Source organism: Catharus ustulatus, chromosome 3 (assembly GCF_009819885.2).
Source record: "Catharus ustulatus isolate bCatUst1 chromosome 3, bCatUst1.pri.v2, whole genome shotgun sequence".
Classification (NCBI taxonomy): domain Eukaryota; kingdom Metazoa; phylum Chordata; class Aves; order Passeriformes; family Turdidae; genus Catharus; species Catharus ustulatus.
In genome coordinates this window covers 21,935,168-21,950,059 of record NC_046223.1, presented here as the reverse complement: position 1 = coordinate 21,950,059, position 14,892 = coordinate 21,935,168, and the positions used below count along the sequence as shown (strand labels likewise).

The 14,892-nt window shown below is 41.4% G+C and overlaps 1 protein-coding gene across 9 annotated transcripts in view; it reads right to left on the bottom strand.

Annotated features, from left to right (window-relative positions):
- Window positions 1-14,892, bottom strand: part of ESRRG (estrogen related receptor gamma) — a 369,900-nt gene that overhangs the window by 223,365 nt on the left and 131,643 nt on the right. For 2 of the 9 annotated variants that reach the window (XM_033054600.2, XM_033054594.2), the window contains exon 2: window positions 1,130-1,188. The exons of 6 other annotated variants lie outside the window; for them this stretch is intronic. Coding sequence is in view for 1 of the 3 variants with exons in the window: in XM_033054599.2 (XP_032910490.1) it covers window positions 1,035-1,069 (35 nt within the window). In the remaining 2 variants the exon portion in view is untranslated. One more of the 9 variants, XM_033054599.2, reaches the window with a different exon arrangement.

Genomic DNA, 14,892 nt, shown 5'->3' with positions numbered 1-14,892 from the left:
AACAGAGAAACATCCAAGTGGGAAACACCATCAACAGCAGAAGGCATGACATTATTTATGTTAATCTGAGCAAAAGCCATGGGCATGCTCAGCTTTTCTATTTCTCAGCAGCTTTCCTACCTTCAGTAAAATTTGCTGGTACACAAGGCCAGTTACTTTAAGTATGTAAATGTGAAATTGGCTAAACATGAGTTTACCCTGGTGCAGAAGCCAATTGCCAGAGTAATCCAACGTGGTATTTGTTGGGCACAAGATGATGGCTGATATCCTGCAGTCAGCACATTTCAAATTACTTACTGGTTTACTGGTTTTAGGTTTTAAATTGCTTACCAAATACTAACTTTAGTTATATTTGGGTTGGGTTTTTTGGGGGAATGGGGGAAGAAAGAGGGGAGTGGGTGGTATTAAATTTAATAGAAACAAATCACCAAGAAAAACAGCAGTTAATTTACCTGCTGCTCTAGAGAATAGCTTGGGAATATAAATTTTAGCTTTCCCATACCCACAGCTCTAAGCTAAACATTAGGTCGCCTAAATTGTCTTCATCCCCTGAACGCTACATGTGAGAACTCTTAATTTTGTGTTCTAGCACTTGAAGCAGAGTTGCTTATATATTTAAGAGCCACCTTAATGCTCCTCAAAACTAGTCTGAAGTACAAAACAACCCTTAATTTTGAAGGAAGGAGTCTGTCAAGTTCTAGGACCTTCAGCTGCTAACCTTTCTCTCATCCATAAGCGTCTAACCTGTTTGCCTCTTAAACTTACTGAACACTTAAAGCAGCCAAAACACATTTTTTAACACCACTAAAACGCTGTCCCTGATTACCCTGGGACTCTAACAAAGTTCAAGAGAAGGAGCAAAATTTGAAAGGTTGGTTTAAAGATTAAGCCTTGCTGCACCCAAAGGGACACACTTCAGGAGGCAAACACCCTCCCACTGCTGGCTGCGATCTCCCACCCCCCGGCAGCTGCGGCGTGCTCGTTCCACCAGAAAATCGCAGAGGAGAGGGAGCGAACCCCCTTCATGGACTCACCATCCTTTTCTAGTCACATTCACTACGCATTGCATTAGAAAATCGTAACGGTGTTAAAATATTTTGGCAGGATTTGTTATGGCCAGATCACTCACTTCCTTTGGGACACACAAAGCCTCCTCTGGCAATGAAACAGCCCAAATGTCAGCAAATCCTATAGAACAGAAAACGGTCTGTCAATGTAAAGCCTAAATGAATCTCCAGTTAAGCAAAACAAAATGGTACAACATAAAAATGCACATACAGAAAAAAGAAACAAGCTAGAAATATTCACTTTTTATTAAGGTTTCTTTTTTTTTTTTCCCCACCCTCCAGAAACTTTTGAACAGCATTACAATGAATTCATCACAAGGTGCTATTAGAGCACAAGCTCCCTCCAAGTGCTACCAATTCACGGACAGATTAGAGGGCACATTAATAACATAGTTAATATGAAGTGTTTAGAGCCTTTACGTCGGTGACAAATACGACTCAGCCAAATTTCCTGACCATTGAGGCCACGGAGGAACAATTTGGTAGATTTCATCAACAGTTCTAATTATGTTCCTGTCAAGTCGAGAACAAAGTAATCCATAACTGGGGGGCTGCTCAGAGACAGTGCCACGTGAGAGTAATTTATGCCCAGGGCCCTCGCTGTAGTTAGTGTGCACAACGCTTGACTAACAAGTGGGTTCAAAAAAAGGAATTTATTAGGGAAAACACAGCCCTCCAGCCCCGAGCAGCTCATCAGGTGCAGGCTTAGCAGGAGTTATAAGGCAAAGTCTTCTTGTTTATAAAAGCGTCTAAAGTCCGCACTGGCCTCAGCAGGTTTTAAAGCATAGGATTTCAACCCAAGGCTTCTGCTAGAACTAGGTAAGCCCACTGCCACAGCCAGGGTGCAACCCAGCCCCCTTTAAAATCATCTCAGTCCTTGGGACGGTGGCAGTACCACCTCAGAGGCCAAGTGGTACCAATGCCCTTTTGCAGTCCTATAAATACCCCACTAATGAAAGATGCAAAGGGATTATTAGTAACAGTACACTAAAATGTCACAATACACGATGTGCTTCTTACCACAGCCCAACTGGGAAACAGGCTGAGAAAGGGAAAGGGAGGGGAGGAAGGTAAATGGGGAAGAAGCTGTCATGTAATTTTGAGTCATTTTCCACTGTGCTCTATATTGGGATACAGCTTCTATCCTTTCAAACAGGATCATTTTATACATGACACTCCTGCTGCATTTCACAAAAAGGCAAGAATGTCTCCCTAGCACTCAAAGTGCAAAGCCTGGCAGCGGTCATTCAGGATCAGTTACTTGCATATGCAGGGAGATGTTAGAGAAAGTAAAATGATGCATTCCAAATGTATTTAAGAACATTGTCTGTAAACACAGGGTAAAATAATGTTAGCAAAAAATTGTGAGAAACACAAAGCACTTAATGGGTTTTAAAGCATAGTTTTCTGAAGGCAGCTGTGGGCACACGCTACTGTCAGCAGTTAGAGGTTTTTATTTAGCACACGTTTGGTCCACAGCATTTAGTGGACTGAACAGCAGCTTGGATAAAGGGAGTGGTCAGACCAAGGACCCATTTCACACTGCTTTGCTGTGCAGCTTCACAAGGCTGACTTCCCTCTGTTAGAATGGGTACAGGTATGCAGATTTGTACCCACATGACACACCTTGCCGATGGATTTTTGACTATAAAAATGTTATTGGTTCCACTAAACTATTGGTTTTAGTTACATTTTAAATTACTAGTTGACCAGTGGCACATAGGAAATGCAGAATGCAGCAGTACATCAAACCCCTCAGCTTCTCCTTTCACAATCTACTGAAGTTGGTTATCCAGATTTGCTTGAACCTGTAAATACTCTGACATCAAGTCTAGGGACTTTCCCAGCACCTACTGAGTGGGACAGGATTAATCTCACATGACTGAAGCATCATAGATTTATGATTGCTTGCTCCCAAGAATGAAAAAAAAGTATATTTTAAAAGCAGCAGTGGTTTGGCAAAGAGGAAAGGGAAGAACGCAGTCCCATTCTGCAGATGTGAAAAGAGAAACCTCTCTGCAAGTCAGAGACACGGTAATTCAGAAGCCAAGCAATGCCTGGACATTCTAATTCCCAGACTCGTGATTCAGTCACAAGACATGCTTCCTTTCCTGGTGAAATGTCATGCTGCCGCCTGCTTCTGTTACAGAACACATCCTAACCAAGTGTAGCAAAAGCATGATGATCCCATTAAGTATCTAACATCTAATACCTTGTGAAAACTAATTTAGTGCTTTATCAAATCTCTAGTTTGTATGTAGAGCATAAACTGGCTACATTTGCTAATAGGGCAGATTGACCCGTCCCATATATTATCAAGCCACATCAAAGTCTGCTGGAGGATGTAGCCTTAGCTACTTATTATCCCTTGCATTAACTCTCTCACTAGCTACTCAACCAATATATTTTCCTGTAATACATCTGTCATGATTTTGCAGGGAAATCAGCAATTCTGAACAGTGCAGCAGCTAGATAACAGGACTAAACCCATCATGGTTGCCTGGCTTTCCAATCTACTACTAATTGGCATGGACAGAGGCCCTTAGAGCTGGGCTTGCACAAGAGCACACCACTGCTGGGCCCCAGAGATTCAGCCTCTTAGTTAGATTTGTATTTTCAGAGCTTGAGTCATTCACGTGTTTTCTTCATGATTTATTACATGGAAGAGAAATAAAGTTGGATGCCAACACCTTCAAATTTACAAGACTTTTTTTTTCTTCCTTTTGGCAGGAAAAGGCTGTATTTTGCAACAGAACATGTGGCTTAGTAATCAGGAAAAAAGTGCTAGGATATTAGTAACAATAATGCTAGCAATATCAGATACAATGAGAAGATCTTTCTTGGCTTGGATGCTATGCAATCATATTCCCATGTGTTTATTTAGGGTCTTCCTTGTGACATTGTGTAATGAATTACACAGATATGGCTTCATATATCTGAAGCCATGTTTCTAACTGTCTGGAAACTTGCATATATGGCTAATATAGGGTCTGGATGGCTGTTTTAGTCTTAATTAACAATTGCTGCTATTTTCTGAGACTGTTTATCTTTGGACTTGGAAACCCTGAGCCATTATGCACATGTCTCTTACTGACTTTTCTGACCATTTAACTACCTGTCATCACTGGAATCCAGGATGGGAAATATGAAAAATAAACTAAAATGACAAAATACTCCCTCTTCAAACAGAAATCCACTCAATAGAAATAAAATATTCATTCACTTTGCATATGTGATTGTAGGTAGTTCTGAAATATAATTATATCCCTCATACAACCCTAGCTGTTCATATTTAATCCGACCTTTATTTTCTGTTTTTATGGCTTCTCAAGCACTGTCATCTTCTTTTCCCTTATAACTTCTGTCCCCTCATATATTTAAACACTAATGTAAACAAGTAAAAGCCATTTAGTGGGGCATGTGGGGGCATTATTGGGTGGCTTGTACAGTTTCTTGGTGATCCCTGATTCCATTGTTGATGGATCATTTTTAATCCAGAGAATATTAAAAACTGCTTACAGCCCACCTGTAGTTTAGTATCACCAACAAAGGCAGGCCAATACAGTAGTTTTTCTAGAGAGTAAAAGTTCTACAGAGTAAACTTTCAGCCAGGGGGAATAAATTAGACAACAACAACAAAAAGGCGGGCAGTGAGTTAAAACATCACAATTCTGTGTTACTGAATTGAACTACAAGTCTTTGGAGCCTCATTCCCCCCGCCCCCCTTTCCTTTCCCTCTATATTTTTCCTCTTGTGTTTTTATGTTGAAATCACAGGAACTACGCAGCCTAGCAAGGCTGTAATCACTCAGCGGGGACCTGGCACAAGCACAATGCAACCACCAGCCAGGCAGCAGGAAACCAAAGGAAATCTCTCTCTCCCTCCCCCCCAGGTTTCTTAAAAGGGGCTCGGCGTGAATGAATCTTCCCGGTAGCCACCAACAATTTCTTATTCCTTCCGAGCAATCATCAATTTCAGCATCAAGTGGTTTAGTGGCTCTACAACTGGTAGTGGCAGCGGAGTAAGCCCAGCATGCAAACGTTTTGGCTAATTTAAAACCCTTGTGCTGCCGAATCAAACATGACAAGACAACAGTAAAAAGAGAGGCTATTATCCCAAATGAGAGTCGGCGGATGGCTGAAATTGGCTTGAGTGGCAGAGACAAAAGAGGTGGAAGGAGCAGGGACAACCAGGCATGATAATAGCAGATACTGCATGCACTTTCTCCCCCACCCCCAGGGCAATCACACGTATCCCACCTGGAGGAAAAAAGGCAACATTTCCGAGTTTCATGGCCAGGCAGAAAAAAATATACTTAATAAGATTCAAAAGAAATTAATACCTGGTAAAGCATAGGCCACATGGATATGGCGAAATGTAACTTAAGAGACATCACCCTTTCAATAGGAACCCTAACACTGTGAAGACAAAACCTTTCATTTCCTACCTGAATTCATGTCCTGCTGCCCCAAGTTCATTCCCATGAGTTGAGAAGCAACCGAGTTAGGACAGAATAACTTCAAAATGGGAATAATCTGTGGCATGGCTACTGGTGAATAGCTGCTACACACAATGAGCTCACAAAGAGCCCAGATCTCAAAGAGCTGCTGGGGAGGAAATGTGGAGGGCAGAGGAATTAATTTTTCAAGGCAATTGGGAGACCACAAGCATTCTCATGATGTTGAGAGCCATGAACCCTGGTGATGGCTTGCAGCTCACAGAATGATGACCTGTGGGATCACTGGAGAGCAAGCAAGTTGTCTTTTGCAAGATTAACAATTTAAAAGTGCTGAAATTAATTTTGTTTAATAGCTGTGGGTGCAGACTCCTTACAAAGTAGGTTGCAAGGTCAGCAAGCCTCCTAAAGCCTTTTAAAATGCAGCTTTTTATAGGGACAGTAGATTTAGGGTGGCTTAGGGCTTAAAGATCTAAAAAGCAAAAGAAGCATAAGAGGTCATTTCCTACCACTTCCAAATCATGGGTGCAGACATGGTCTCTGTTTTGCTTCTCACAATGACATACACCTATTTGTATATTCAAGGCTACTTGAGCAAGTGTGGGTTTCTTCGGGTAGGCAAAGTGAAAAAAGACACTAAAATCAACCATAGAACCAGCACTTAGCAGGCTTATCAGACTCATACTGGAACATGCCCACCTGCACTGCAAAAAAGCACTGGGACACGAGAAAATAAATCTGGGAGACGAGAAAATAAATCTAGGAGACTGAGAGAATGGGAGGGGAAAGACAAGGGCAGGGGGAGTGCTCACACCCTTGTCATCATTCAGTAGTTCACCTGTGATTCACATCTGCCTCCTTATACGAGATCATTACACTCTAAATTACTGTACTGTACAGAGTGTTTCAAGGAACAGCTGGGCTCAACACTAAAACCAAAACCAACCATTTAAAAGGGATGTGCTCAGCTTCACACCCTAGTACATGTGAGCTATTGCTCACAACATAGCAGAATCTGCTGATTAGTGCTCCCTGCTAGGACACTTTTCTCCTTTATTTTTGCCAACAGTTTCCAACTAACTGCAAAGGTAAAGTTCCTAGTGTGTGTCAGTCTGGGAAGCAAGAAACAGGGAATGAGTTTTGCACCACTGTGTAATATGGTCTGAATTAGCTGAAATTAAGCAACATTGCCTTAAAAAATATTGGCATTGTGTACAGGTGGACCCATGTGAATGGTGGACTCATGGATTTAAAGAGCAGTCCAACCTCAAAAAAGCATGCAAAGAAACATTCCCTAAGTATAGAAACCCACTCGGTCTGGCAAACAGGGAACTGAGAACCCCAGGGGAGGACACGATCACAAGGGATACAGCACATGGGTTTGTTTCATCCTGCCCTCTTCTTTTACATCTTTTTTCCCCCATAGCATGAAGGAAACACATGGCTAAGTTTTCAAAGAAAAACCAAAACCAGTAACATGCCAAGCATCAGGCATGCCAGATGTTCCTAATAGCCCACCCTGGGGACAGGTGAGCGTCACCCAACAGAGAAACCTGTGTCACCCAGCCACACAGGCAAGCAGAAACACTCCAGTGTGTTTTCCTGCATAACCAAACTTCACTACTGTGATCCTGCAGACAGAGGGGCCCCTTCCCTGGCAATGAGGCAACTGATGGTCATTAGGGAGGACAGAATTAATTCTGCTGTGAGCCTGGCGCTGACAGTGGCCGAAGCAAACACACCAGCCATTTTTCTCAGCCTCTTCCACAGGGACTTGGAACAAAGAAAGGAGCCCTGGGGAAATACTGAAGGCATTACAAGAAAATAATTTTGGATGCATATGAATACTGCCACCAAATACTGTGTACTTTCAGGCTGACATATGCTAGTGTGTGTGGTGTTTGTTTTGTTTTTTCATCTCAAAGCTGAATTCATATCCTCACACAGCACTCCAAGAAAAGTCCAGTTTGCAGTTCAGCAAGGAGCTGCTTAAAAGGCAAGCCTGAGACAGGTCCTTAGGGCACCTCATCCATCCTGCACTTGGATGGCATTCTCCACCAAGGGACCCCATTAGGAAGGAAGGGCAAACTGAAATCCTAACCCAAAGCAGCCTGAAACAGCACCAGCATACTGGTGTAGCAGCGATGGATGAGCCTCCATTTGTCTTCAAAGCATGGGAAGCCAATATATCTGCTTCAGAGCAAACTCAACTTTACTTTCCAACCTTGTAGTGTACTTAAAGCTAAAATGTATATCATCGTTCTATCTGTGGATAAGGCAGCAGAGAAGTGTCACCCAAGATTCCAATTAAACAGATTGGAAGTGATGCACTTTCAATGCAACTCCATATAGCAAAGCACCCTGAAATGCACTGTTTAAAATCAATCGCCCAGGAAGGCATTGCCACGAGCTACAAACAGTTTCCTTTCCCTTCCACACAATGGAATAAACCAAAAGCATCTTATGCTACTACAAAGCTTGCTGGAAAACAGTTGCTGTAGGAACGCTATCAGTACCAGAGGTATCACAGATCCCACTCTCCCTGCAGAAGGTTAGGCCCTTCCAAGCAGGAAGAAACAATATGTTTGTTCTGTGGCCAAGGTAATTATACACTTGCTTATATTGCTTTATATTTCTCTTTTCATAAAGGAGCTTTGTATTGGTGTTGAACAAGCTGAGTTACGAGACTGGAAGTCTCCAACCTAAACTTAGGTCTGGCAGAAGTAGAAAGAGCTTCACTCACTTCAGGAAAGGTGATTCTATGTATGCCAGGGCTGAGCATGGCCAAATACTCAACACTGCCCATTAAAATATTTGAGCTTAAACAGGTGTTTAAGTATGAAAGTATAAAGTCGTCAGACTTCTCTTCAGGTGTTAATGTAGCCACATGTAATATTGCAGGAGGAACTAATATTTTTCTTCCATGGGGCAGTTCTAAGGAGAACATGGATTCAAACACTGTAACATGAAACAAGTTTGATAGAAGAATATTATATTTTTGAAAGTTGGTCACCTGCTTATAGGAATATCTATCCAGGGCTCTTATTCACAGTTCAGAGCTATCTATTGTTCCAGGTGAGATCCTCCTGCACCTGGAACTGTACAAGTGCAATGAGAGAAGACCATCATGGCCAACACACACTGCAGTTCAAAGGGACCAGCCAGAGAGCTGCTGGGAGGGAGCACACACATTTCTTGCACCCCAGCCAGAAGCCTAAACCTAAAGGTGACCCTGTCCTGGTGTAGCACCATATCACCTCTAGCGTCAACTAGGCTGACCAGAAGTGGATATATCTGCCTACCTATTCAGTTCATATCAGGAAAAAAGGAGAGAGAGGGAAAACAAAAAAAAGGAGAGGAGGGAAAAGCAAGCAAGGTCAGGCACTTACATGTGAGCCACATACCTTGTATGAGTAATAGCAACAGGAACCCAAATCCCCAAAGCAGCACCAAAAACTGCCTCTTCCTGCTCAATTAATTGTTACCAACTAATCACACTCCAAATGCCAGACCACTACTCTTCCTGTCTGTGTTTAAGTTCACAAAAATATCTCCCACCAAAAGGCTTTTTACATATCTGTATTTATTGCCTCTGAAGCCAGCAAGAAGGCTGATCTAGGTATTCTGCCAATCTACAAAACCTAAGTAGTGTGGAAGGAGAGCTATGTTCGCTGTCATGCTAAGGAAACTCATAGGGTGTCATCCTAAGTGACTGCAAAAACCATGTGGATGAGATGTCCAAGAAGACTGTCCCAAACCTCACATTTAAACTCTATGCCTCAAAATTTTGACCCTTTTTTCTCCCCCTACTTGGCAGGCTTGGAACCAGTCCTGGCCAGCAGGACAGTGGAGGAAATTCAAGAGCCACAGTCTTCCATCTGCTTCTCCTTGGGATCAAACACTTCTCACAAAACAAATGTGCTGCCTCAAAAGCCTTTTTCCCCTCTCAACCTAAAAAGTTCTAAAGACCTGTAAAAAAAAGTCTCCACAGCCTAGAAGACAACATTGAAACATGAAGTCCAACCACCTTCTCACCATTGCTGTGCCTCAGCACTATGTGTATGCGCACTGTATGGCACTAAATTTGAATGTCTTGCAAAAGAGAGTCAGAAAAATGAGACTAAGCTCTTGACAGAAAACAAAAGAATGGAGACCTAAGTCAGCACCCTCAGCTGCAAATGGTCTCCATGAGCTTCTGCCTCTGTGGGACACAAAGAGGTTGCTTTTTCTCTGAGACACCAAAAATGTCAGATACCACCATGATTTTTAACACACACATATATATAAAATTATGTAGGTAGTGAGTATTAATTTTACTGAAATCATTGCCATACCCAAGATTATTAAGCATCAGTTCCACAAGATACACCAAGCCTTGGTCATGACACCTGATGTCACTCTCCTCACCTCAGCTTCTTTCTTCACTCCTAACAATCACAAGCCCAAGAGACACCATACCCTATAATGGTTTTCCCAAAGTCACAGTAAGACTCAGAACAATCTGATGCCTGTTGCAATGCTGAGAAAACTGGGAAATTTACTATTTTCAGTGGTGGGGGGAATAAAAAAAGGCAACCTTGCAGTCGCCTTTGAACTTCTGTCTGTACCACTGGGATAAATGCAGTCAATATCAGGAAAAAAAAGCACTAGGAGGGCTTTTTTAATGCAGTACATGAAAATAAAAGAGAGGGGGAAAAAAGTGTTGCAACACGTCCTGTTCCTATTTGGCTAATTTTTTTTTTTTCTTTAGATAAAGCCTTCTTTTGTCAGAAAAAAAGTCTCATATTTTCAACAGGATTTCAGGTTTAGTCTGTGTAGAGGACCACTCTCTAACTATGTATCTCTATGTTTTCAGACCAGACTTTATTGCAGCACTAAAACACGTTAAGAATATTGAGCCAATTAATCAAAGCACTCTGATTCAAAAAATAAAAAAGTTTTTTAAAAAAGAAATCAAGAAAACTTGAAGCCCAACAAAAAAACAGGGTAGTAGACACCGAATTAATTTTTACCTCTTCCCTCAGGCATGTAGAGCAGTCATTAGGGAACAGTGCAAAGGAGCTAAGGAAACTCATTACCAATAAAGCATAGCCAGGTTACCACTTCAGGGTTTTTTTTGTTGTCCTTGTTTTGGTTTGGGGTTTTTTGGGTTTTTTCCTACTTTTCCCCTTCATACAGGGAAGCACTCACAGAGTTTTGGGACCTGACTGTGCTATGGAACAGGAACAACGTGCCTCCAGCCCTGCTCCACAAACCATTCCATCAGCAGAAGTCTCCGGCAGGTCGGAGACGGACTAACTTTTCCAAGGTATTAAATTAAAAGATGTTGAATTAAGTTAAACGCCCCACATTGAACTGACATTTCCCTTTTTTAATGCAAGCTAAGATTGATGAAAAATACCACTTATCTACATTAAGGGTCAAAATATCCAGCAAAAGAAGCCTCTGGTTCAGCGCGTCAGAGCAAAGTCAGTCTTACATAATCCGGGGACCAGAACGCGGATCACATTCTGATGATCCAATTAATGGTGGGATACTTTGCAATCAGCCAGGAAGCAAGGCCCCTAACAGATTGTGGGGCTGTAACATCAATTTCTTAAGTGCATTTAAAGGATTACAAATGTTAGTCCTGGCTTGAGATTGAAACACCTATTGAGGTGCTCTGAACCACATTACAGTAATTGGGTACCTGTATTAATGCCATTTCTTCTGATGGGTGAGTTGAATACATTGGAATTACAGATTTCTTTTGCTGTGTTTCACTTTCAGCCTTTTTCTTCTTATTCTCAGAGCATAAATCCAAGGCAGAATATCTCTTTATCTCGATAGTTTTAATTACAGCCCTGAGGCACCCAAGTACTGTCCTAATTTCACCCTCTGGATTGTTTGGGTGCACTTCCATTTTCTTTTTTTAAAAAAATCTTTTATTTTGCTTATTATTTTACCATGCAATGGCATTAAGATGGGAATTTGTTTTTCTTAAAGCTTCAGAGGAGAGAGGGAATAGGCTGCTGAGAGACGGAGAAAGAAGTCTTTTCCTTCCCATATCCCCTTTCCACTATGTAAACCTTTTTATGCATCCACCAGCTACCCTTTGCAGTTTTGTACCTCTAGAGAGCCAGAACTAGGGCTGCCTCAATTAGTCTTCTATTCCTTCTGAGGTCAGTTCAAGTAAAGGTCTCCATCATATCAAACTGGCAGGAATGCTAACTACCTGGGTATTTCAGACCGTGCAGGGTTCAGCTAAAGAGCTTAAAAACCACACAGCTGCTTTCAAGAGTATTCAGCAAATATACAGCATGAAGCTGTATTTGTGTGCCAGAGACTTACATTCACTCATTGTTACAAAATCTGAAACAGGTTATGGCACAGGTTTGTTTGTATGGTTTTTCAGCCAGGCAGTGTCTCTGTTAGACCGCAGCACAGAGAGTACAGAACCAACAGATTTTCCTCTTGGATCATTTGACTTTTGATAATTAGAGTTTTAATGGGGAATTCTATCTATTTTTGTCCTCAGTGTCTGTGGCACTGACATTTCAGCGACCTCGGCGGTGATTTCTCACTTGCAGCTAACTGGAATGTACACAAGCATGATATAATGCCCACGCTGTGAAAAAAGAGGTGAGAAACAGAGCGTGGTATTCCAAATATTCCAGTTCACTCTGCACATTTCATTTTTCTGGCTACAGCACGTCAAGCTCAGATTTTGTTTTAATTACTTTTTTTCAGGTCTTCCTAGCGATTAGTTGTAAATATACACGAATATACACACGCATATTTTAATTCTCATGTATTATATATCCTTTCTGAGGTATTCCAACTTTTTGTCCTATGCTCAAGATTCTGTAAAGAGACTGTGATGCTGCAGTGATTCTGCTTTAAATTTGGTTTTGCTTAAGATAACTGTAAATAGCAAAGATACAGGAGCTATTTATCTTCATCGCTGGTTAAGAGGGAATCGTAGCATATACCTTAGGGGAGCTATGGAAGCACAATGATTTAACAAGCATATGAGGGAAAGAGACAGCTTCTAATTCAATAATTGAAATTTCTGATGCTCAGGAAAAAGCAGTTTGCATGGTTTAGTCTTTTGCAGTTAACTATTTTTAAATCTATTTCCTACCACATAAGAACTGTAAGATTTAGGAGGGGTCCTTTCAGCTGTGCTCCTTTCTCTTGAATGGTTTTGAATGTTCCTTAATTTCTCATCTCCATCAACATGGGATATTCCTAGAGTTTAGAAATAATCCCTCTGAAGCACAATGAAACCCATAAAGTGTCTCCACATAAGACATGATTAATCAGAGGATAGACAAGGTTTCATTGCAAGGGTCACACGTTGAAGCAGGGCATAAGGTTTTTCAAAAAGTGTCTTGCAAATCTCAGTTCCAGTTTCAGAGCAGTGTTTGACTCATTAGATGGTGCTGGCTGAAATGATTTACATACAGATAATGACAATGCAGACCCCAAGGACTAGTTAGCTGTTTAGCAGCATATACATTTCATATAACCACTTCCATACATCTAGTTTTAAATTCATTAACAAAAATTAATTGCTACCCAGTGGTCTACATTACACTGCACACAGCTTTAATATACTTTCTAAATTACTGCTTTCTGTCACTCCTCCTAGCAATCCTACAGACAAGTTAAACTTTACTGCCTTGAAGGCATTGACTACCAATTTGTAGCGAAGCTCGTGTTTAAGTTAGTGAGAATTAACAAGTGAACTTCAGGAAATCTGTCTTGTTTTTAATATCTCATTAATATTTTGGAATAACAGAAAAACTTTCTCACTGTCCCCCTTTGGCAGAGGCACAATGATGTCCTGAGGGCTCCCCTGCAGAGACACCAGCAGTAACAGCTCCAACATGCTCAGAAAGCCCTGATCTCACTAGCATTCATCTTGGACCCGATTCAAAGTTTACTGAAATCATAAGGAAACTTTGCATTAGCTTCAGCATTCTTCAGTTTAGACCTCCCAGTCCTATTGGCCCCCTTCTCCTCCCCAAACCCTAATTGAGCTCTGCTGTGTGAGCATTAATTACGTTGTTATTGTTGTGGTATATTCAGCATGAAGTGACTTGTGATAACGCTATCCAAATGTCTGCCTGCTTTTTTACAGCCTGGGTAAGGAGGAAAATGTTACTTTTCATAAGTAATTAACAGAAATTAGTCTTTGGTTTTTACAGACGCATAATGATTAGGACCCAAGGGGGAGGTAAGGTTCACATTTTAGTAATAACATTTAATGGATAAAAAAATGGAAAAGTCTTTCCACACTCTTTCCATCATATTCCCCAAATATTTACAGTGTACACCTCAGGTTTGAAATAAGCCAGGGAGAATTAATGCATTGCTTACACTTGGAATCCGAGGTGGCCCCGTCCCAGCAGGGCAGTACAATGTGCTGTATCTTTCCCTTCTCAGCACTTATCTTAATCTTAATAACTAGCCAGACAACTGACTCCAGAGTCCTGGGCTTATCAACTGGAATTCGTCACATGCACACAAGAGAAGACAAGAAATGCATTATATAACAATGCCATACAAATCATTATCTTTTAATATTTAAAAGTATGTATTCAAAGTCTGATATGAAACCATTTTGGTTGAACTCAATTCCACTGGTTGTTATTAAATTTGATAGCAAATGAACAAAAATACACTTGTAATGTATTTATCTGCAGAAGAGTTTATTTGCAACAGATCAAAAGGCTGCTTCTTACTGTATTTTAGCTACTGCTATCAAATGCAATCTGCTTTTTAAACACACTTTGATATGGGAAGACTATTTTCAAAACAGGTTAATAGGAAATATATTTGTTTTTTTCTCAAGTCTCCCAAGCACCAAGAAACACCCAGAGCACGAACAGAAAGTCTATTGCGCCCTCACCATGCGTCTACAGCACTATTTCTTTGAAACAAGTTTATATAAGCAAGAGAGATATAATTCCAACTGCAGCCACCAGGCGCTTGGACTGGGCTTTTAAAATGCTTATACAGATCTGAATTTTGGTTCTGTTGCCTCACACTGAAGGGCATTTTTCACCAGGAGGCAGAGGCACATGTGAACCACAGCATCTGGGTACTCTCTGCTGCAAGGCTGCTCTCCTGGGAGGGTTTTCCTGCCTCTCCCTGCACCTACACAGGACTCTGTGAGTGTCTACACAAGCTGGGGAGGGGGAAGCAGAGGCTCATGCAGAACAATGCTTAGGAGCCCACCCCTGCAGAAAGAGGGGACAGTGGTTTTAAGCACACACCCTGTCAGTATTCCCTCCCTCTCTGCCTGCAAAAGGGTAAGAGAGAAGATGGGTACCTCACCCACTGGCATTATCAGGATGCACTCGAAACAGGAGTATATTGAAT